This window comes from Accipiter gentilis, unplaced genomic scaffold (genome assembly GCF_929443795.1).
Source record: "Accipiter gentilis unplaced genomic scaffold, bAccGen1.1, whole genome shotgun sequence".
NCBI classification, from domain to species: Eukaryota; Metazoa; Chordata; class Aves; order Accipitriformes; family Accipitridae; genus Astur; species Astur gentilis.
This window is the reverse complement of record NW_026060884.1, coordinates 313,317-335,129: the sequence shown is the minus strand read 5'-3', so window position 1 is coordinate 335,129 and position 21,813 is coordinate 313,317. Positions and strand designations below refer to the sequence as shown.

General features: G+C 46.6%; 2 protein-coding genes across 11 annotated transcripts in view; both read left to right on the top strand.

Annotated features, from left to right (window-relative positions):
• The window catches only part of LOC126037032 (electroneutral sodium bicarbonate exchanger 1-like), a 105,762-nt gene that overhangs the window by 77,652 nt on the left and 6,297 nt on the right, over window positions 1–21,813 (top strand). The window lies entirely within an intron of this gene.
• LOC126037029 (electroneutral sodium bicarbonate exchanger 1-like) overlaps window positions 7,783–21,813 on the top strand; it is a 148,972-nt gene continuing 134,941 nt past the window's right edge. For 5 of the 10 annotated variants that reach the window (XM_049797248.1, XM_049797245.1, XM_049797246.1 and 2 more), the window contains exons 1-3: window positions 10,437–10,800; window positions 11,155–11,348; window positions 21,209–21,370. In XM_049797248.1, coding sequence (XP_049653205.1) covers window positions 10,494–10,800; window positions 11,155–11,348; window positions 21,209–21,370 — 663 coding nt within the window. In that variant the 5' untranslated portion in view covers window positions 10,437–10,493. The other 5 variants (XM_049797251.1, XM_049797249.1, XM_049797252.1 and 2 more) reach the window with 5 other exon arrangements.

The window sequence follows — 21,813 nt, the reverse complement described above, 5'->3', positions numbered from 1 at the left end:
CCTCTACTCATTTGGTGTTATTTTCTTAATATGCTGAAATACAGTTTGTGATTTTAATTTTTCAGATGTGTTGTCATAAGGGTGTGGTGATGCTCAACAGATGCCCCATCCTGTGGGAAGCACCCCCTCCATGGGGCAGGCAGTGTGGATTATCTGGTGTTGGGTCAAGAACCCAGAGCGGAATTGCTGTTGCAGATTATCCCAGATGAGGTTACCTACTCTGGATTACCTGGGTGGAGCCCCTGGTGAAGGTAAACCTCATGCATGACCCCCCCCAGCCTGTGCATGTTCTTGTGCACATATCTTACCACCGCAAACTAGCCATCTAACCCACCTTCCCTGTGAGTTTTTTCCCATGCCGATTGGTGGGGGCATCACCCCCTTCCCCCCACCCGCTGTGTAGCCCTGAAGTTCCATGTTTTCTTGGTGTCATTTGTGGCTGCAGCCCCCCTCCCCCCCACCCCAAACCGCGGGGGTGTGGCTTCTGCTGACCCTTTCCTGCATGACTGCAGGGGGTGTTGTTGCCCCCCTGCCCTGCCCTGGCCTGTCCTTGTAGGGCATGGCTGCTGCCTGGTCCCCCCCATGTATTTCCATGGGGTTTTTTTGGTGTCTTTTGTGCTTTGGGGCTCTTGTACCTCTGTTAAGGGAGTCAGCTGGAGACATGCTCAGGGGGACTCTGCATCATTGGCTATTCACAGGAAATAATTTGTTTTGCAACCAGAGATATTTTGGAGACGGAATTCTTAAGGGATCTAATTCTGCTTTTTGATTCATTCCTATCCAGAAGGTAGTTCTGGTAGAAGTAAGGAGGTATGCACAGTCTTGCTAGAAATGAAGCATAACCCCAGAGTGTTTTGGCTTTTTTATAGGAAACTAAAGCACATCATTTTTGATAACAACATTGTCATTGCATTTAATGAGCTAGTTTCCTACCTAGTTTGGAAGGGCATCTATTGTTTTCTATCTAGGCCCCAGACAAATTAAGTTGAATTCCCTACCTGGTCCCATTGCTGATGCAATAGGTGTAGCTGTAGCACAGGAGCAGGCATCATCGTTGTCAGTAAGGGTCACTTTCTCTGTTCAGGGTCTCATTTGCTGTAAATTTAAGGCAGGTGAGAACAGTGCTGCTGCTCCTCCAGCTGACTTTATAGCTGCTGGTGGTTTGCCCTTCCCCTTTCCCAGGGGATTGTGCTAAGGGTGGTGGGCGGGGGCTCGGGGGTATTTGAGCCACAGGCTCTGCTGAGGGAGCTCATTGTGCTCCTGGGTTTCTCTGGTGTTGGTGCTCAGTTCTTCCTTGAGTGCTTTGCAGCTTTTGAGCTGGCTCAGCCCTTTGGGAAGAGGTGTCTGCCTGAGGTAAGAGCTTCAGGACCAGTCAAGGTTCAGCAGCATGTGTGGTAGAAAGTAACACTTTGTCCTGGGTTCAGCTGGGATAGAGTTAATTTTTACAGGAACCTGGGATGTGGGGGGCATAGCTGGGGCAGCTGACCTGAACTAGCCAAGGAGCTATTCCATACCATGTGATATCATGCTCAGTATATAAATGGGGATCGGGCCCGGGGAGCACTCGACTTTCGGTGGGGGAAGTGGTGGAGCGTTGGGTTCCGGGTGGTGAGCAGTTGCACTGTGCATCACTCTTTTTGTTTACTCTTTCGTTAGTACCGTTGTTGTTGTTGTTGTTGCAATTTTGTTTTGTGTTGTCCCAGTAAACTGCCTTTATCTTAACCCTTGAGGTTCCTTTTTTTTTTTTCCTTTTCTCTCCTCTGTCTCCTCCCTATCCCACCGGAGGGGGGCGGGAGGAGTGAGCGAGCGGCTGCGTGGTCCTTTGTTACCGGCTGGGCTGAAACCACGACACACTTGTATGCAGCTTTTTTTTTTTCCCCCTTTCTTTTTTTCAGGTCAGTAATTTTGTTTCGAGTGTTCTGTTTCTCGAAATGAGCATTCAGTGATGGAGTTAAGTATTCTTTATTGCAGCGCTGGAAGAACGGAGGATCGCTCCTCCAAATGTGCTTTCTGGCTGGGACTAATTGTATAGGTTAAATACCTGCCTTACATACATATTCATAAAATTTCTGAGAAATAATATACATATTCATTGATTTTTCCGAGAAGTCATTAGCATATGTAAATGTCCTTTATGCATGCGTGTTGAAGGTCTTCGGTGGTCTTCTGGAGTCCTCTGGTGGTCTTCCATAGTCTTCCTCACTTGTCCGCTGTTTGAACTTTGTTGTACGAGTTTGCGCAGTACGATCCCCTTCTGGGCCCCACAAACAACTTCTCTGCTTATCACCTAGCTTTTGGCTCAGTCACCACAAGAGACAGAACATATTTTCTTATCAAACAGAATACCTCCTCAAAGAGGGCATGTTATTTTGTCTTATATTACAGACACAGGAATCTTGTGCTTTATGTCCTTGGCTTGTCTATGTAAATCAACTTACGGAGGCAGTTGTTAACCTTCTAACAAATTCCTGAGTCTTTTATTTAGCAATACACTGAGTCTAAACATACGTTCTATTTCTACATCTACTAGGCCTAGTGTCAGTTTCTGCATCAGTTCAGGGGTAGAAAGATGGTTTAATAGTATGCATTGTTTGGGGGTTTTTTTGTTGTTTGTTTTTTTTTTTTATTCTTCATGCATTGTGTTTTCCTGCAATTCCCAACTTTATTGAAGAAGGAACGTTGTTTTTTTAACAGTTCTGCTGTGTAAGTTGTTATCTCTCTTAACGGGACTGATGGTGACATTGTTTAGCAGGGGTTAGGGTGAGCATCTTGTATGTATTTGTATATGGAGTTTTAGTACTACTGATGAAAGCAGAAGGGCCGTGAGGCACAGTGCCCTTCAGGGTTTGGGGTGCCTTTCCTCATTGCCCACAGAATGCCACGTTGTCCTTAGAATCTTTGCAGCTGGTGGCAGGCCCCTTGTAGATTACAAGGCTTGGGACTTGACTTTCTTTTGTGGGCATGTAGCAGAGCTCAGAGTCTCTGGGGAGCTGTAGGTTAGGGGGTGCCCCCAGAATTTGGGATGTTGCTCAGAAGAGCGGCTCTTGAGGAGTAGCCACTGAAGGGGGTTCAGGAGTGCAGATTGAGGGCAGGAGGTGTCAGGAAGCAGTGGGGTTCCTTTCCTGACAGTTGAGGAGAAGAAAAGGGGTTTCTTAAGTTTTGGGACTGCTGGGGAAAGGGAGGAGGGTTCACCAGCCCTTCTCAGAGGAGTTTTGCAGTTGGATTTGAATGTCATAGAATCGTAGAATGGTTTGGGTTGGAAGGCACCATAAAGATCCTCTAGTTCCAACCCTCCCCCATGGACGCCGTCCACAAGACCAGGTTGCTGAAAGCCCCATCTGACTTGGCCTTGAATGCTTCCAGGGAGGGAGCATCCGCAGGTTCTCTGGGCAACGCGTTCCAGTGCCTCGCCACCCCTAGTGAGAAACGTCTTCCTAACGCCTAAACTAAATGTACCCTCCTTAGGACTAAAGCCATTACCGCCTTGTCCTATGGCTGTACTCCCTTGTAAAAAGTCCCCCTGCAGGTTTCTTATAGGCACCCTTTACGTACCGTGAAGTCTGCTATAAGGTCTCCCGAAAAGCTGCATGCCGGTGAGCGGTCCGAGAAGGTGAGGCGGTCGTCGGCCGGGTCGGTGTTGAATAGCAAAGTATTATGGGGCTGCTCGGTTCAGCCTTTACCTTCTGTTGTGGAGGTGCTGTGTGGGCTATCTTTGAATTGGATGAGCGTTTCAGGTGAGCTGTGGGTTAGCGAGGAGGAGCGTGGGGCCGATGGCTTCTCACGAGTGCCACGCTAACGTGGTTTCTCTCGGTACCTTAGATACCACGAGTGATGATGGCTGCAGGGTCTGAGTCTGGAATGAGCGGGGAAGTGAACACGGTGGCACTTGTGAGGAGGGGGGAGTTGGGGAAGTAGTTGGCGTTGGCCAGCGGGATGCTTACTCCCTTTTCTGATTTGTTTGTGTTTGTTTTTTTCATTGCAGATGTTGAAGAGCAATGTTCGCCTTGAGGAACATCCCAGTTAGCCCGTGTGGTTTTGTGGAGGATGGATTTGGACCCTCAGCCCTCTGAAAGCTAAGTTGAGGGACCAGGCTGAGAGGAAGGGACAAAGCTGGGAATAGCAGGGAGGAGTTTTAAAGTTAGCGCAGGAGAGAGGGCTGTCCCAAAGCAGTCGCCTTTGCGCAGGAGAAGGGAGCGGGTTGCTTTTCAGCACGAGACCCGTGTGTGCCGGGCAGGGCAGTTCCAGCCCGTGTCCGTGGTGGCGTGTAGTTTGTGTAGTCTGTCTTGTGCGCTTAGACCTTCCTCGGGTCTCGATGTCCTTGTCGCGCTTTGCGCCAGAGGAGCGAGGCATGCGCTTCGGGTGCTGTCCCTAGGGTTTTGAATGCTCTTACTCATTGGCCTGGTGCCAATCGGGTGCTTCTTTTCTTGCGCTCGGAGCTCTAAAGCATGGATCGGTCTTGGCGGGTTCCGGTCAGTGCTCTATGGCAGCATTTTTTCAGCCTGCATCGGCAGCTCTGCTCTCTAGCCGTCCGTTTTCTCGGAGTGGGACTTCTTCCCCGCATCCTGACATCCTTAGGTCTCGACGCCAGGCTTCTGGCGCATCTGTCGTCTGGGTTTTGACAGTGCTGTCTTGTAACGGGCCGCTCCGTTTGACTCCTCTGGGTCTGCTGTGGAGCCTCCTGGCCTCGCGGTTGCGGCCCCGTAGGTCATCTTGCCCGACGGCGCCTCCCGTCCGGGGGTCATTCTTCTTGCTGAGAGTTTTCTCTCTCGTTGAATCACCTCGTTGGTGGCGTTCCACGTGGTGACGTTCTGCACACGGTGTGCTTGGCTTGGAGCTGCTCTGCCTGGGGGGGTGTGGAGTCAGGGGTAGGTGGAACAGCGATAAGAGTCTACAGGTGAAACGTTGATGTGCCTAGACCGTTTAGGCGAGGGTTGTACAGTCATCTCGGCTCGAGTAGCCATCAGCGGCCTGCGCGGACAGCCGTGCCGATAGTGTTTCACGGAGACAATTGGAGCCGTGTGGCAGGGGTTGTTGAGGGGCAGTGAAGCGGATTTGAGTCTCTAAGGTGTTAAGACTTGCACGTGATGGGCTCCAAGTTTGGCCCTGGGTTTTTTTGGTTGGTGGGGTGTAGGGTTTAGGGTTACTCCGTGCGGGGCCCGGATGATAGAACACCAGTATGATGATCAAAGTCGCCCCTTTATTGAGCTTAGCTGATCATTCTTACACAATTCTCTAAGTTGTTTAGAAGCTTTGATTGGCTGCTGCACGCAAGCATGTGGTGTCCACGCGCACAAGCGTAAGCGGTGATTGGTTACATCGATACTGTCCACGCGTAGAAACATAAGATACAGTTAGTTATACTCGCTCTGTACACGTGCATACACACAGGATATAATTGGCTATGTTAGAGCATGCAAAACTTGTCTTAGTCCAACTGGTCGAGATAAGCCCCTGAATTGAGGTCGGTTGTGCCAAGTTCCCTTTATCGTGGAATGTGCACCTGTGTTTTTCTAATTGGGATCTTTCTTCTTCTATCTTCTTGTTTGTTCTGTTCAGAGCCTTCAAAGGTGTCTGGAACTCTCTTGCGACCATGAGCTACTTTCAGGGCCAGTAACTAAGTTCCATATAATTGAACCCTACAGTGGGCAGGGGTGTGTGTGTGTTGGGTTTTTTTGTTGTTTTTTTGTTTGTTTTTTGGTTGTGTGTTGTTTTTTTTTTGTTGTTGTTTTTAAAATGACAGGCTGTAGCTGCATTCCAGATGGTCTTTGTAGATGGAATCAAGACCTCTGGAGTTGTGAAGCTCTTGCTCTGCATCCAGGTGACTCATTCAATATGTTTGGTTTGGGTTTTTTTCAGATGTGGAGGGACAGGATGTGTCCCACAGAGCGATGGGGGAAGGCAGCAGAGCACTGTAAGGAGTTGAGTCTGTGAGTGGACTCTGAAGGAAGATGCATCCGGTGGCTCTATGAGACTGCTTTGCTTTGCTGTGTTTTGCAGTTTTCTTGCATTGTATTGGTCTGTATTTGCCTTTGCCCTGTGGTGTTTTGTTGTGTATTTGTATCGACTGTCATGTGAGACTGTCTCGCATTGCCTGGCCCTGCATTGTGTTTTGTATTGCAGTGCTCTGTACTTGTATGGATTGCCACCTGAGACTGCCTTGCCTTCTATGGTTCTGTATTGGTTTTGTATTGTTTTGGTCTGTACTTGTATTGACTGTCACGTGAGAGTCTCTTGCATTGGCCCTGTTCTGTTTTGTCTGGTATGGCAAGGCTCTGAGTTGTTTTGCCTTGACTGAGGTAAGAGTACTGCCTTGTATGGCATTACATTTGCATGTGAATTACATGGCTCTATGTTTGTGTGTGTCTTGTATGGCATTGTAGAGGCAGCGTAGAAGGTTTAATGACTTTGGGCTCTTTGCATGCAGAGTTGAGGGGATCGCAATTGGACTGTGAACTAGCATTGAGTAAGGCAGGAACTGGGCAATGGTGTTCATCTTGTTTATGCAGATGCTTTGTGGCAAGTCTCTAGAAATGGTCAAGGCCTTGAGGTCTAAGTAGCAGCGTGATGGGTCTTGGAGCGATCGGTAACTTTGGGACAGCTCTGTGTTTTTGATGCTCTGGTTTTTTCAAGTGTCATGGAGGACACTGGCTGTGAGGATGTGTTATTTTTGGAATAGGTGGGAAGCAGGGTAGGGGAGTGGTGGAGGACTTCTCTCTCGAGGATGAAGTGTCTGTTGACAAGCTTTGTGTGTTGTTTTTGCAGGTGATGACAGGGCACGAGAGGTGCTTGAAGGAACCTTGCGTTTAGGTGACATGGCGCTACGGAGGTTGGACTGTGACACGTGGCACTGTGAAAGCTAATTATCGGGTTGAAAATGCACGGATGGTGGAGATGATGGTGCGTGTTGAAATGTTGGTGTAACGGAAGGGCAGTTTGTGGGGAGGTTGGTTGGAAGGAGGTTGGGCTGGGGCCTGGGTTTTTGCAGGTAGGGTGCTTTTTTGAGGCCCCTGCTGCTGCAGACGGGGTGACGGCCTCTTGAGGCCTGTGGACGGTATGATGGATGAGTTGAGAGTGAGGGCTGGCGTTCATGTGATCTGAACGAGTGGTGTGTTGTGAATGTCTCTAACCTTGTAGGGTTCTGTGGTTAAGCCTTTTTGGTTTTTTTTCCTTTCAGGTTGGATGTAGAGTTGAGATGTTTTTCAGGGAATTAGGAAAAAAACCCCAAACTTAGAATAAAAAACCCCAGCTGGGATATGGGTTGGTTTTTGGTGTGTCCTCCCCTGCCCCATTTATTTTTTCTTTTCCCTGGTCCCAGCTGCTCCATGAGGCAGTGTTGATCGCCAATGTTTGGACTGGGGTCTGCCTCGGGCCTGGGTTTTCAAAGGCAGGGCGATTTTTTTGTTTGTTTGTTTGTTTGTTTTTTCCCAAGGCTCCCGGGAACGGTGTTCCTGTGGAGCGCTCCCCTGGAACCTGGTAATTGCCAGTCAGCACAGAGAGATATGTTGTTCGGTGGATGGTCTTTGGAAGACAGTTGAGGATTTTGTGGGGGGAGTTGGACTAGATGGCCAGCATGGAGTAGGCCAGGGTTGTGAAGTGCGTGAGTGTAACTGTATTTGTCTGTGGTGGGTTTGTAAAATATTTGGTTGCTCTTTGTAGCTTGTGATGTAATGATATTTTTCAATTTCTGGTTTTGTGTCGAGGTGTGGAAGTGGACGGTCTGTCAAGATGATTGGAGGTCACTCGTTTGGTGCCCGGGAACAGGGATCATGGCGGTAATGTCACCTCAGGGAGTAAAACTTCTGGATGTGCAGCGATGTATGTAATGGGAGCGAGGAATGTGGAAAAGACCACTCCGTAGAGCATTGCAGGTACTAAATAGTGGCATTTCTTCTTCAGGTAATGCTAAATTTTTGGAGTTTACATGTATTTGTAAAAATAGTGATTAAAAGAGGACTAAATCTAATAGTGTCAAATATTTGACGAGTGAGGCCATAAGTCTTTTCTATATATTGTAGAAAAAGTACATTGTAGAATTGGATTGAAATACTGACATAGCTGAATCTATGTGGAATGAGTAATGGACCAAATGAAGCACTAAAAATAAAATGTAAAAAAGGCAGGTAATTATGTGTCCTTGTGGGAATTACAGTACTAATGGCAATCACAAAGGGAAGCGTAGAGGGAAGCATGGGCGTTTAGTGCCCATAGGTAAACTTAGCTGTTGAAGTAAGTGAAAGTGTCTGTTGGAATTAGGCATCCAAGGGCGAGTTGTAGATACCTTGAGGTAAATGTAGCTGCTGCTGGGTTAATGGAAAGGGGGTGCATTCCTTCCTCTAGTGATTGCAGAACTTTGAAATTGGAGCTGTAGGTAGAGACCCGTGAAATGGGCTCGGGCGCGGTGCGGCGCTGAAATGGGCTCGGGCGCATGTGTTACTTTTCTTAAAGGGGCTGAGGTACTGTGTAACTCTGAAATGGGCTTGATGAGTGGATAACGTGTGTGTAATATGTGAGGGTTTTTTTTATTCTGTTGTCCTTCTCTTTCCCTGACCCTTTGTGGTGCTCTCTACTCTTTTCATTCATGTCTTCTCTCTCTCTCTCCAACCTCCTGTGCTTTTCATAGTCTCTCTCTATCTCTTGTCATTATTATCATCTGACGCTCTGTGTTACTTTCTGTCCCATCGTATCATGTTGTATGTTTCTCCTGCTTTTTTCTTCATCTGTCCAGATCCCTGTCCCTTGTTTCTTCTATTGCTGTCCCTCTGCCTTGCTTCCTCTTGCCATCTTTTCTGTATTTCTCTCTGTTCCCTTCCCTCTTCCATCCTTTCTAACTGTATCCCCCTCTCCAGCTAGCTGTCCCTTCTCTTTTCTCTCTTCCTCCATGTCTCTCTCACAGCCTATCAATGACAGTTGTTTTTTCCTCCAGTGCTGTCCTGCTCTGTCCCTTGTTTCTCACTCTCATTCTGTCATGCTCCCTGTGTCTTTTTGGAACTCCTCCATCTCTGTCCTGTAGCCTATCACTATTTTTTTCTTCTGCCATCCCTTTGTCCTTCTTTCAGTCTTTGTGTCTCTCTCCCTTTGTTCTCCCTCCCTTCTTTTTTTTCCTTTCTTGCTACATCTCTGTTCTGTACCACAAAAGCACGGAGGGTGTTTAGTAACAGAGAAGAAGGATATAGGCAAGGACAAAGGAAATTAATGGCTGTTATTCGGGAAGAAAGGGGAAGAGGGCCTAGACGAGACTCGCCCCGACTGGGCAAGGATCAATGCGCTTTGTGTAAGAAATTCAGTCATTGGTAGAGGGAATGCCCAGGGAACAAGGAGCATCAGAGGGCTCAAACAGGAAGAACAGTAGCCTCTGTGAAGGGAGACTGACGAGAACCTGGGGAATCTACCCTAGCGGATCCACTGGTTATAATTAAGCTAGGGAAAACAGAACAAGAGGTAGAATTTTTGGTAGATACAGGAGCAACATACTCGGTTTTGAATCAGGCTTTGATGCCCCGGGGAATGATTATGTCACGGTGAAAGGAGCGACTGGCCAAAGTGAAAAGGCATAGTTTTGTAAACCTTTAGAATATAAATTAGGAAAACAGTGGGGCATTCATAAATTTTTATATATGCCGAACTCCCCAAAGGCCCTTTTGGGAAGGGACTTGTTGGAACCATTGGGAGCAAAAATTGTATTCAAGAAGGGAGAAATTACTCTGGAGGTAAAAGATCAGCAAAATATTCAAATATTGAGCCTAACCTTAACCAGTCTCCCCCTAGAAGGAATCATTAATGAGGACATCTTAAAGCAAGTGTACCCGGGGGTATGGGCTACCGATGCACCTGGAAGAGCGAAAAGTGCTCCACCTGTTGAAGTTAGGATCAAGGAAGGCCAAAAGCTGGTAAGAATTAAACAATATCCCCTAAAGAAGAAAGACAGAGAAGGAATCCGGCCGTTGATAGAAAAATTTTTGCAGTTGGGACTATTAAAAGAGTGTGAGTCTGAATTCAATCCCCCTATATTACCTGTTCGGAAGCCCGATGGGTCATATTGGGTGGTCCAAGACTTATGGGCGGTGAATAAGATAACTGAAGATCTTTACCCGGTAGCGGCGAACCCATAGACCCTGTTAACCGTACTAACACCTGAATTGACTTGGTTTAGTGTTTTAGATTTGAAGGATGCTTTCGTTTGCCTCCCTCTCCATGAAGCCAGGCAAAACTTACTCACATTTGAATGGGAAAAGCCCAAGAGCGGTCGAAAGACCCAGCTCACTTGGACGGCCTTGCCACAAGGATTTAAGAATAGGCCTACCGTTTTTGGCAATCGGTTTGCGAAAGACTTGGAATCCTGGGAAACCCCGTCTGAGGAGGGGAAGCTGTTGCAGTATGTGGATGATATCCCAATCGCCACCAAAACAGAGAAAGATTGTACGATGTGGGCGGTGAGTCTGTTGAATTTCCTGGGACTTCAGGGGTACCGGGTATCCAAGAAAAAGGCACAGGTAATGCAAGGCAAAGTGAATTATTTGGGCTATGAAATTAGTGCGGGACAAAGACCTTTGGGACAGGCCTGTAAAGAGGCAATATGTCAAACTGGGAGACCTCAGACAGTAGAAGAGTTATGGACTTTTCTGGGAATGACAGGGTGGTGCCGATTGTGGATCTATAATTACGGATTGCTTGTTAAACCACTGTATGCGTTGACAGCCACTAAGCAGAAACACCTTGAGTGGAATACGGAGACTGAACGAGCCTTTGAGCTACTGAAAAAGGCTTTGATGTCGGCCCTGGCCTTAGGACTCCCAGATGCGAGTAAGCTGTTTCTTCTTTACTCCCATGAGAAGCAGGGCATTGCTCTGGGAATATTAGCACAAAACCTGGGCCCGTATCGATGGGCAGTTGCCTACCTCTCTAAGCAGTTAGGCACGACTGCAAAAGGTTGGCCTGGATGCCTGCGGGCGGTTGCGGCTGTGATACTAAATACACAGGAAGCCCGAAAGTTTACTCTGGGCCAGAAGATGACTGTTCTGGTGTCTCACGCAGTATCAGCAGTACCGGAAGCAAAAGGCGGACACTGGCTCTCTCCACAAAGATTCCTGAGATATCAAGCTATATTGGTAGCGCGGGATGACGTGGAGATTGTAGTCGCTAACATTGTCAACCCAGCTTCTTTTCTCAGCAGGAACACAGGAGAACCGGTACATCGTGACCGTTTGGAAACCATCGAAGCAACGTACGCCAGTTGCCCAGACGTGAAAGACGGCCCCATGGAAAACGGGGAAACTCGCTTCACAGACGGAAGCAGTTACGTCCTAAACAGTAATCGACACGCGGGATACGCCGTCACTGCCAGCCAAGAGGTAATAGAATCGGGGGCTTTGCCCAGGAACACCTCCGCACAGAAGGCAGAAATAATTGCTCTAACCCGCGCCCTGGAATTGGCCCAGGGCAAAGTTGTGAACATTTATACAGACTCAAAATATGCCTTTGGAGTTGTACACGCACGTGGAGCAATTTGGAAGGAGAGAGGACTAGTGAGTTCTCAAGGGAAAAATATCAAACACGCAGAAGAAATTCTGAAGTTACTGGAAGCTGTCCAGCTCCCTAAGAAAGTAGCAATTATGCATATTAAGGCACACCAGAAAGCGAGCTCAGATTTGGAAAAAGGGAACGAGCTGGCGGACAGAGAGGCAAAACAAGTGGCCAAAACACAGGTAAAAACAGAAGGGGCCTTAATTCCTGATAGGTGGATTTCCCTAGAAGGTAAGCCAGAATACACTAAGGAAGATCAAAAGCTCATTACAGGTTTAGAAGGGTCATATAATGAAGAGGGGTGGGCTCATACCCCACAGGGAAAGCTAATCGTTCCCTCTTGCTTATTATGGCATTTGATAGGGGAGGAACATAGGAAAAGACATGGGGGAACAGAAGCCCTGTATAATCATCTGATAGGAGAAATTGTGGCTAGGAATTTATACGCCACGGTGAGGCAGTGTGATCGCACAACAGTGTGATCTTTGCCTCCAGACTAATCCTAAGAGCACCTCCAAGCTGGAAATGGGCCAGACTGGAAAAGGCAATGGGCCTGGACAACAATGGCAAATTGCTAATGTTTATTCATTACTAAAACACACCCACTTGTGATTTGCAGCTATGCATGTTCCGTAGCTTTCTCATGGGAACTTCTTCAAAAGTTACTTATGAAGTTATGTCAAGGTCACACTGTCCCTGTTTTTCTCCTGATATCAGCAAAGCCAGCTATTTTCGGCCAAGGCCTAGTCTTGCTGCTCAAACTGACATTCTTTCACACAGAACTCTGCTCGCGCAGCTTTTCTATAGACCCATGTCCTTTTTCATGAAGCCAATTCCCAACAATTCCCCCTTTTTCTTTTTGTGCGAGTAGAGCTTGGTGTGTCAGCTTTGAGACTCCTTTTATCATGCACCCATACGGAATTCTAACTATTACACAGATTAATATCAATATACCCAACCATCATAAGGCTTCCTTAATCAATGACATTACCCATAGTGTTATCCCGCCGAATATTGATTGTAACACTCCATCAAACCAACTAGTTTCTTGCTGGATCTTTGTGTATGTTTCTTCAGCCAATCTATTTGTTTGTATATAGATTGAGGTAAAATTTTAACACCTGCTGTATTGCCCTTTGCAAAGATCTGTGAACACAATTAATTAAACACAGTAAAAACAACATTATACCTAATAAAATACATAAGCACACAAAAAGAGGTTTGATTAATAGCTTTAGCTAGTGACACCCAAACATTCTTACTGTCCCATGGTGTTAACCGATGTGGATCAATCACCGGTGTCACTGTCATGCTGCTTACTACAGTCAGTGTGTTCCATATCAATCTCAGCATAAGGTTTCAAATTTATGGGTAAATCAGGAACGTATCTGCCAGACATGGATGATGTGATTTTTTTGTCCAATTGCTGTCAAGGCTTGCCGTCCCGGTGCACTTAGTTGTCTTGTAGAAGTTAAGCTATCGCTGCCCCTCAATAAATCCAGCAGCGGCTGTAAGTCTGTATTTGTAATACCACAACAAGGTTGAATCCACTGTAGGTCTCCGTTTAAATCTTTCTCCCTCTTTTTGTTTTTGAGCAATCCAGGCTTGCTTAATAACTTGGGATGCCATTTTCCTTAATAAGCTGAACAAGGTAAAACTGTTACAATAGCTAAAATCACAGTAACTACAATAATGCCCATAATTCTTTGAGCCAACCCGTTACCCCTAATGACCCAGACCATGAGGAAAATGAACCATCTATACATTCTTGTGCCATCTTGCTCCACGAACTCAGCCCAGCAATCGGTAGGTGCCAGCTTTCCGTGGGCGTCCCCACAGAGGCAACGATGGCCTCACCGTACACCAGCCCGATGCTCTTCGGAAAATCCCAGTATTTATACATTTGCAGAGGAACGGGTTTTAGCACACGTGGCCAGCGGGTGCCAAAAGTCCGCCTCGGTTGCAATCTATGACGCATGCGCTCGCTGGCCAGGCGCGCTGCACGAGTCATAGCCATCTTGTCTATTGGTTCGTGGGCTTTACGATACAGTTGCGATGCACAGAGAATCTTGACCTGTTATGTTAGCCAAGGTGACCTATACATTAGTTTTTGGCTGAGGTAGTATTCATATTGCCACATCATCTATGATGCTCCAGATGATGATGGTCATGCAAATCGAACAGGAGTCCATCGTGGGCCTGTATCTGTGGAAACACAATCAACCTCGTTCCCAGGTTATTAATGGAAATAGACCTTACCCCTAATTTTGGCTTTAACTAACTTTTACCCCACACTGTCTTCCCGTAATCACACTATGTTTAATCAAATTATGCTTTACACACTTTTTACCTAAAGCAGGTTCTATATACAATAAGGCACGCTGTTCTGAAAACCTCTCTGAAGGACTCCGTGTCCACTAGTAATACTCTATTAGTTAGAATCTGTCAGATCAGTGGCTCCAGCACCCGCCGGTGCCGTGCCAGTCGCCATTGGAACAATTCCGGGTCCAGCATCAGTGCGAAGCCATGGCTTGTCCCACTTAGCCAGGATCTCCCAGTAAGTTTTACTTCTGCTGATCTGCACCATTTCCTGGATTCTGGGTCCTTATACATTACCATGATTCCTGTACTTTGTTGCGTCCTTTCTGCCTGTAAAAGAACATGATGCACTACCATTGGTGGGTCTTTGTGATCACCTGTCAATCTAAGATAATTTAGCACAAATAAGGCTTTGGCCAATCGTTCCTCTGGGAGTAAGCCCTGGGTTCCCCCCTTTTGTTTTTGCAGCATGTTCTTTTAGGGTTTGGTTGGCCCATTCGACAATAGCCTGTCCTGTGGGAAGATGTGGAATACCGGTACCGTGGTGAATTCCCCACAAATTACAAAATCGAGCAAATCGTGTAGAACCATAGGCTGGGCCGTTGTCCATCTTAATTTCTTGAGGCACACCCAGTACTGCAAAAGAAGCGTGAAGATGTCATTCAATATGTAAGGCCTTTTCTCCAGTTCGTGCCGTGGCCCACATGGCAGCAGGATAGGTATCAATACACACATGCACAGAACGCTTTGCACCAAACCACATGACATGGGTGAAATCCATTTGCCACAACTGCAATGGCAAAAGACCTCGTCGGTTAACCCCACAGCCCAAGCCGAGCCCTTCGTTTTGACAATCAGGGCATGCTTTAACGATACCTTGGGCATCAGTAAGTGGTAAGTCAAATTGCTTTGCTAACATCCTAGCGGGTTGGTGCAAGAACGCATGCGATTGCCGTGCTTTGTTGAAAACGATTCCCTGGAGGAGGCTCCCGTGGCGCTGCAACCAATTGGTCAGCTCTGTCATTTCCCGTTTCTCATCTGCACAGTGTTCTCATACCCAAGAGTTCTACCAGAGGGGTCATATTGCCATTAGTGATACCGCAAAGATTCCGCACCCACTGGATATCTCCCACAAGCTTCTGGACATCATGTAACATTGAAATTTCTCATGTTATTTGAACCTTCTGAGGTTTAACATTGCTAGCATTTATGTGCCACCCCAAATACTTCCAAGGTGCTGCCTTTTGCACCTTTTCAGGAGTGATTATTACTCCGCGATGGCTTAAGATGTCCTGCAATTGAGTTAAAATCTCATCCTGTGGCAAGTTACTGAGGTAACTGCTTTCTTACAGGCTCTGATGCCCAGGCCACATACACCTGACGCATCGTGGGGGAATTGCGCATTCATTGCGGTAACACGACCCAATGGTATCTCTTATAGGGTTCTGCCTTGTTAATCGATGGTACCGAAAAGGCGAACCGTTCAGCGCCATCTGGGTGCAATCTTTTAGATTTATAATTAACAAATCCCATTCTTCTGGAAGCATAACTGGAGATGGCAAACCTGGCTGCAGGGCTCCCATACTGTGCATCACCACATTCACAGCTCTGAGATCATGTAACAGTCTCCGCTTCCCACTTTTCTTGGGAATGGTAAATATTGATGTATTCCATGGACTAGTAGAAGGAACAACTTGTCCCGCTCTCAACTGGTCCTCAACTAACCCTTGTATTTTTAGTAGCCTTTCAGAATTTAGCAGCTACTGATCAATCCAAACAGGTTCATCTGTTTTCCAGTTAATTTTCAGAATCGGCTACCCCTCAGTGACCGCTCCTAAAAAGGATGCGTCACTAACATTGCCTTCATTTGGCTCAATAAATCATGGCCTACGAGGCCAAACAATTCAGTTGGGGTAGTCATGACATACGGACACGTCGTAATGTGTTCACCATCGGGGAACACAAATGTAATTGGTAGCTGACTTACTAAGGTGGCTTGTGTGCCCCCTATCCCTGCAATACCAAAGTTTGGATTGATCGATGGCCATGATGGAGGCCAAATGCATTGTGAAATAATCATAACATCAGCACCTGTATTGATTGTCATCGGTTTCTTGACAACAACTCCATCGGGCCCTTCCAATTGCACTACCTTTTCTGGTTTACCTCTTGTTGTGTCCATGGCAAAGTATACCTGCGGTTTCCCTGGGGAGCCGAATCCACCATCTCCACGTTGTACTTCACCTGGGTTCGGAACACACGACCTGAATGGAACTAATTGTGCTATTCTGGTACCTTTAGGAATAGAAACAGGAGGGATTAAAACATGAATCATAATTTTCACAGTCCCACAATAATCTGCATCAATAAGCCCTGGGAGCACCAGAATTCCTTCTAGAGCTGTTGAAGATTGCCCCATTAAAAATGCACTAAGTCCAAACCCCAATGGTCCCTTTATGTTGACTGCGGTTTCCACATCCACTCTGGAGCTTCCTGCGGTGGCGGATCTGGTGGTTGCGAGGCTGCCTGAGGGCTGGCAGCTCAAGCCCCTTGCGTTCGTGTCGTCGCGCGAGGGGCCTTCGCAGTCGGTGTAAAGTTTCCCTTCTTCCTGTATTCTTGGTGGTATGGTTATCTTTCTTACACTTGTTGCAGCACTTACTGTTAACAGTACCTGTACATTTGCTCCTAATGTGTCCACGTTTGCCACAGTTAGAACACTTGACCAAGGGTGTCTTACTGGCCTTGTGTTTCTTTGTAGCTCCTTGGAGAGCTGTGGCAGCATAGGCTACTTTCTGTGAGTCCACTGATCGATCCGTGTATTCTATCATATCAACGATGTCTGCATTTTTCGGCAAATTACACAATGCTTTGCGTGTCTTTTCAGTAGCATTTTCAAAAGCGAGTATTTTGAACATGTTTTCTTTCATGCCCTCGTTCATGTCAGGGTGGTCATAAATTGTATTCTCCTGTTTCACCTGGGTAAAAGCATGGCTGTACATATTGTCTGGTACGGTAAGAAAAGCTTGATACGCCAAGATCTGTGATAGATGATGAACCTCAGTGACACATTGTAACTGAGCGTTCCCTGATGCGAAGGGTCCAGCACCCATCGGCATCTGCATGGTTACTCCCCATAGGGGATCTGTTTGTTGTCGTGATGTTGCTTGTTCCCTATCACAGAGCTTCTCCCACTGCCAGAAAAACACTAACATTCGGGCGGGTGTCAAAATCAACTGTGCTAGCTGTTTAATATCTTGAGGTATCAGCGTATCAGCAGAAAAAATGAATTGCAGTATTTGGTGAGTTAACGCAGATTTGATTCCGTACTGACTCACAGCATTCCTTAATTTCTCAATGACCTTCCAGTCAAACACCTCCCATTTTTTCTGTCCATTTGATGCAATAACTGGGAATGCTTAGAGCATAGTCCCTTCTATAATGGCATCTGTTATTACACCCCTCCAATGTCTCTGCCTTTCTACTGCAGCGGCTATTACAGGCGGCTCCGCGTCTGTCACGGGTGCGGTTGGTTTCCCCGTCTCTTTTCCCCATTTCCTTTAACAATTCTAACATTGTCTCTTTTTGTTCTATTATTAGAGTAGCCAAGTCCTTGTTTGCATTATTTGAATCAGGGTGTATGCTAGGTATAATTTGTTCATGTTGAACGGTGGTATCCGAGGGCTGGTTTTTCGTAGGCAGATTTTTACTCACTCCCTGATTCTGTAGGGTTTCCTTTAATCGTACGGTTAGGGAGGCTTGGGAACTGTCGGATGGCTGATTAATATCGGCAGTCCCAGGGAGTGGAGCAGAAGTCAAGGGCACGAGAGTAGGCGAACAAGCTCCAAAAAGTCTCTCTCGCTGCATTATGTTTTTCTCCCCGCTTTTCCCTTTCGCTTGCGGTTGGAGAGAGAGAGCAGCAAAAGCAGACGCAGACGCTTTACGATCTGCTTTCATTTCTTACAGAGTTGTCTTAATCAATTTCCATAAAGTTACAAGATCTTTAACTTCTTTAGACCCGTCACTAATTTCATCCCATAGGGAGGTTCCGATAGCATTCCAGGTACTAAGCTCAAAAGCTGTACCCACACTAATTGAAAGGTTTCTGTCCTTGCTTCATTAGTTTTTTAGCTGATTTATCATCATCAGTTACCATATCCCATAATACGTCTCCTAATCTACGCCATTCACTCTCCTTAAATAATAAATCCGGATTCTTAAAGCATCCCTTAACGCGACCAACCCCGAAATTTGCTTAATGCAGTTTACTCCCCGCTTTTCTAAAAAGCACTGTAATAATTTTAGGGCTACCTCTTGATCCATTGCCGGCCGGCTTCTTGATACTCCTGGGTGCTACCTTGATTAAGGGACCTCGGTTAAAAAGTCTTTGCAGCCTTTTTCCAGTAGCCCTCACTGACGGCGAACCCCTTTTGGATGGTCCAGGCACGAGAGTTAACACACCAACCAAGACGATCAGCGTTCGGTTAATCTTTTGCCCCCCGGTCGCTGCTACCGGTGCTTCTCAGTGTCCGTCGCTCCAATTATTCCCCTTTCTTCGGTCCCCGTTCGGGCACCATTTGTTGGAGCGGCGGAGGAATGCACATAAGTCGACCCAATATGAGTGATAGAAGTGATTCAACTTTATTTGCACGGATAGCTCATATTTATACAGTTTGTGATAATTATGCCTACTAGTCCTAATATGATTGGTACATTGCTAATGTTTATTCATTACTAAAACACACCCACTTGTGGTTGGCAGCTACGCGTGTTCAGTAACTTTCTCATGAGAACTTCTTCAAAAGTTACTTGTGAAGTTATGCCAAGGTCGCACCGTCCCTGTCTTTCTCCTGATAACAGCGAGACCAGCTGTTGTTTTTCTCCCAATATCAGTAAAGCCAGCTATTTTCAGCCAAGGCCTAGTCTTGTTGCTCAAACTGACATTCTTTCACACAGAACTCTGCTCTGTGTGAACTTTTCCACAGGCCCATGTCCTTTTTCAGCAAGCCACTTCCCAACAAAAGGTATTCCTAGAAAAAGTTTCCCGTTTATAAAGCAGGAGTTTGTTGGGGCTGAATTACAGTTCCTTTGTAACTGAATTGGGTCAATATTCCGAAAAAGGGGAATATGTTTATTTTTGAAACAGGTCAATACTGCATGTGTTGTGCTGGCAAGGAGGAGGCTTCTTAAATGTAGAACTTGTTAAATTTAAAAGCACACCTCCACTCTCCATAGTATTGCTTCTATGTTAATTCAGGGTTAAGATATTCGTTCACTTCAGTTTCTGTGAATCTGTTAGGGCAGCGTGCTCTAAGGTGATGGGAGGGAGCAGGGGGAAGAAGGGGAGGAGGAAAAGCAAAATATCTGGAACCTGCTCTTCCATGACTCCTGCAAACTGTAATGTTATTTTTTTTTCCCAAGCCTGAAAACTGTACTTGGCAGTGGGATTGTGGCTATCTTGTTAATATTCTTCCTTCCTTTCTTGTTTTGGCCTCTCCAGGAAGCGATTCGAGTAATCCTTGGAAATCTTGATGATTTACATGCATTTTCTACAGACCACTATCTTTCTGTGTACCCTTTCTTTCCTACTTGTAAAAGAAAAGGTCCAATGACTTGTATCTGTTGGGCATTGCTTAATTTGACATTCCTGCCTAGTAGTGCGCAGATCTTTAGCTGGAGTACGACTCCTCTGAGCTTCGCAGTTTTACATTAGCTGAAGATCCTCCTCAGTTGTTGCCTTCACCAGAGAACTGATGTATGTAAAAAGAATGTTTTGCAGTGTTTTCAGATGGCCACCCCTGCGTTCCAAATCTGATTTAGCCAGAGAAAACGAACGTGCATATATAAAGTCCCAGGAAGCCCACGTAATGCGATTGCAAGGAAAGCTAGTGCGTTGTTTCAAAAGGTTAATAAAATGTAAAGCGCAGCAGCGTTGGCCCTCTAGTAGAGAAGACCGCAGTAGTTTTCTTGTAAGGTACATTAGGATTAAGTATTGTAGTTGCTGTAGTGTAAAGGGTTACGGAGAAGTTACTCTCCTGAGGCTGTTTTTGCAGAGAAAAGTAAGTTAGTGGAAGGAGAAGCCTTTTCAGTCCTAAGGTGCGTCAGTTTGTGAATCGGATCAGGCCCTTCGGCATCATCTCCTCCCGTGATTCCGAGTGCCCAGGAGTAATGAACACCCGCGTGTTTCCGCCTCCAAGGCATCCCCTTCCAGTCTCGGCAGACTGCGTTATTGCCACCCCTGGTCCTAGCAGGCAAGAACGAGATCATCCTCTCTCTGTCAGAAGCTGGTAGGTATGAGAGCAACTTATTCCTGTTGCTGCCAGGAAGAGAAAGTAGCCCAGAGCATCGTCAGACAGGAGGCACCCAAACAAAGGAAGCCTCGTTGTTGGTTTGCTTCGCTAAAGCGCAGCCAGTTTTGCCTGCGTGCTTGAGGAGGGTTTGATTCACGAGCTTGTATTTCTGGAACTGGGAAGTCCATCCACCTGCTCAGGCAGCACCGGGCCCTGCGGAGAACTGCAAGCTCAGAGGCCTGGCGTGATGAGTTGTCCTGCAGTCTGTGTGTCGGGCTCCTCGCTGTAGCATACCTCTTAGTTAATCGCCAGCTGTGGGAGTCCTTGAAGCCAAACTCAAACGAACAATTTCATCCCTTAAAGGAACTGACTGTGTCATCTAGGCAAATCTTGGGCTTCATCTCTGGTCCTCAGGATGCAAATGGAGTAAAAGTATTCATGTTATCTGTTTCTTCCTGAGGTCAGAGGCACGTAAGAAGGCTGCTGCCTGGCGTCACCCATTCGTGCATGCATGAGCTCCTAGGTGTGCGAACTGCACCCCCAGGAAGGAACGTCTGTAACTGTGGCGTTTGTCATGTCAATTATCTTTTGTTCTCCCATTTTGAGGAGGACTGTGAAGTGAATGTAATGATGCTAGTCCTGTGAATCCTAGTCCTTTTCAGGTTTAAAAATAATTTTTAAAAGAATTACTTTTTAGTTAGGAAAGCTGATGAGGTTTTCTTCACAGGGTTGGGAGAGCCTGGCATGTTGTTTTTTGCGGGAAGATGTGAGGACTGAAGCCAGATGCAGTTAAGGAAACACAGTGCTATGAATGCAAGCAACTGATGGAAGAGTGTCACCTGGATGAGTGTTTCTTGTAATGTGTTACTAGCGTATGGTGTCTCCTCACATCTCATTTCTCCGCTGTGTAGTTCGATGTGTCACTTGTTCAGCTGCTGCTGCTCATTAAATATAAATCTCCATTGGCAGGAGCAGTTACAGGGTCGTGGATCTTGGACCAAGATCCTCAAAACCCCCTAGCTATGCGAGGTTTCCCTGCCGCACGTGCACTGCCTTTGTGTCCTGACGCTCTGTTTCTCCAGAAATGTCAGTATTTGCGTGGGGAGTTTCAAGGACCTGCCTGTGGACGCGACGGCCCCTACACCCCTGATGTATTCTTCTGGTGCTGCATCCTCTTCTTCGCCACCTTTGCCCTGTCAAGCTTCTTGAAGAAGTTTAAAACCAGCCGCTACTTTCCAACCAGAGTAAGTAGAAGGAGGTGGCCAGTGTCCATCTCCGCACTCGTTTCCCAAAATGGCTTTCCTGGAGCACTAAGCAGTATTTGCCCTGCCTTGGTCAAGCTGGGAAACGTTGGCCTTGCAGGCCAAGCTCTCCAAGAGCTTGGATGTCCCACACTCATTTCCATGAGTGCAAAATCATCGTAGCGTTTCCCACCTGCCTCGTGACCTGCCCCAGATTGAAGATTTTTGGGGTTTGACTTTTTTTAATTTTTTTTCTTCTCCTCAGGTAGTAGGAAGTCAGGTTTCCCAAAGTTTTGGGGGTTGGGGTTTTCGGTTTGGTTTTTTTCCCCTACCTTCTGCGCATTATGTGCTCGAGTGGAAAGTAGATTCGAATGAGGAGCTTCCTTTTGAGGACTAAAGGATGCCTCAGTGCCTTGTTGCCATTGTAGCTGTGAGTGTAGCTGTAG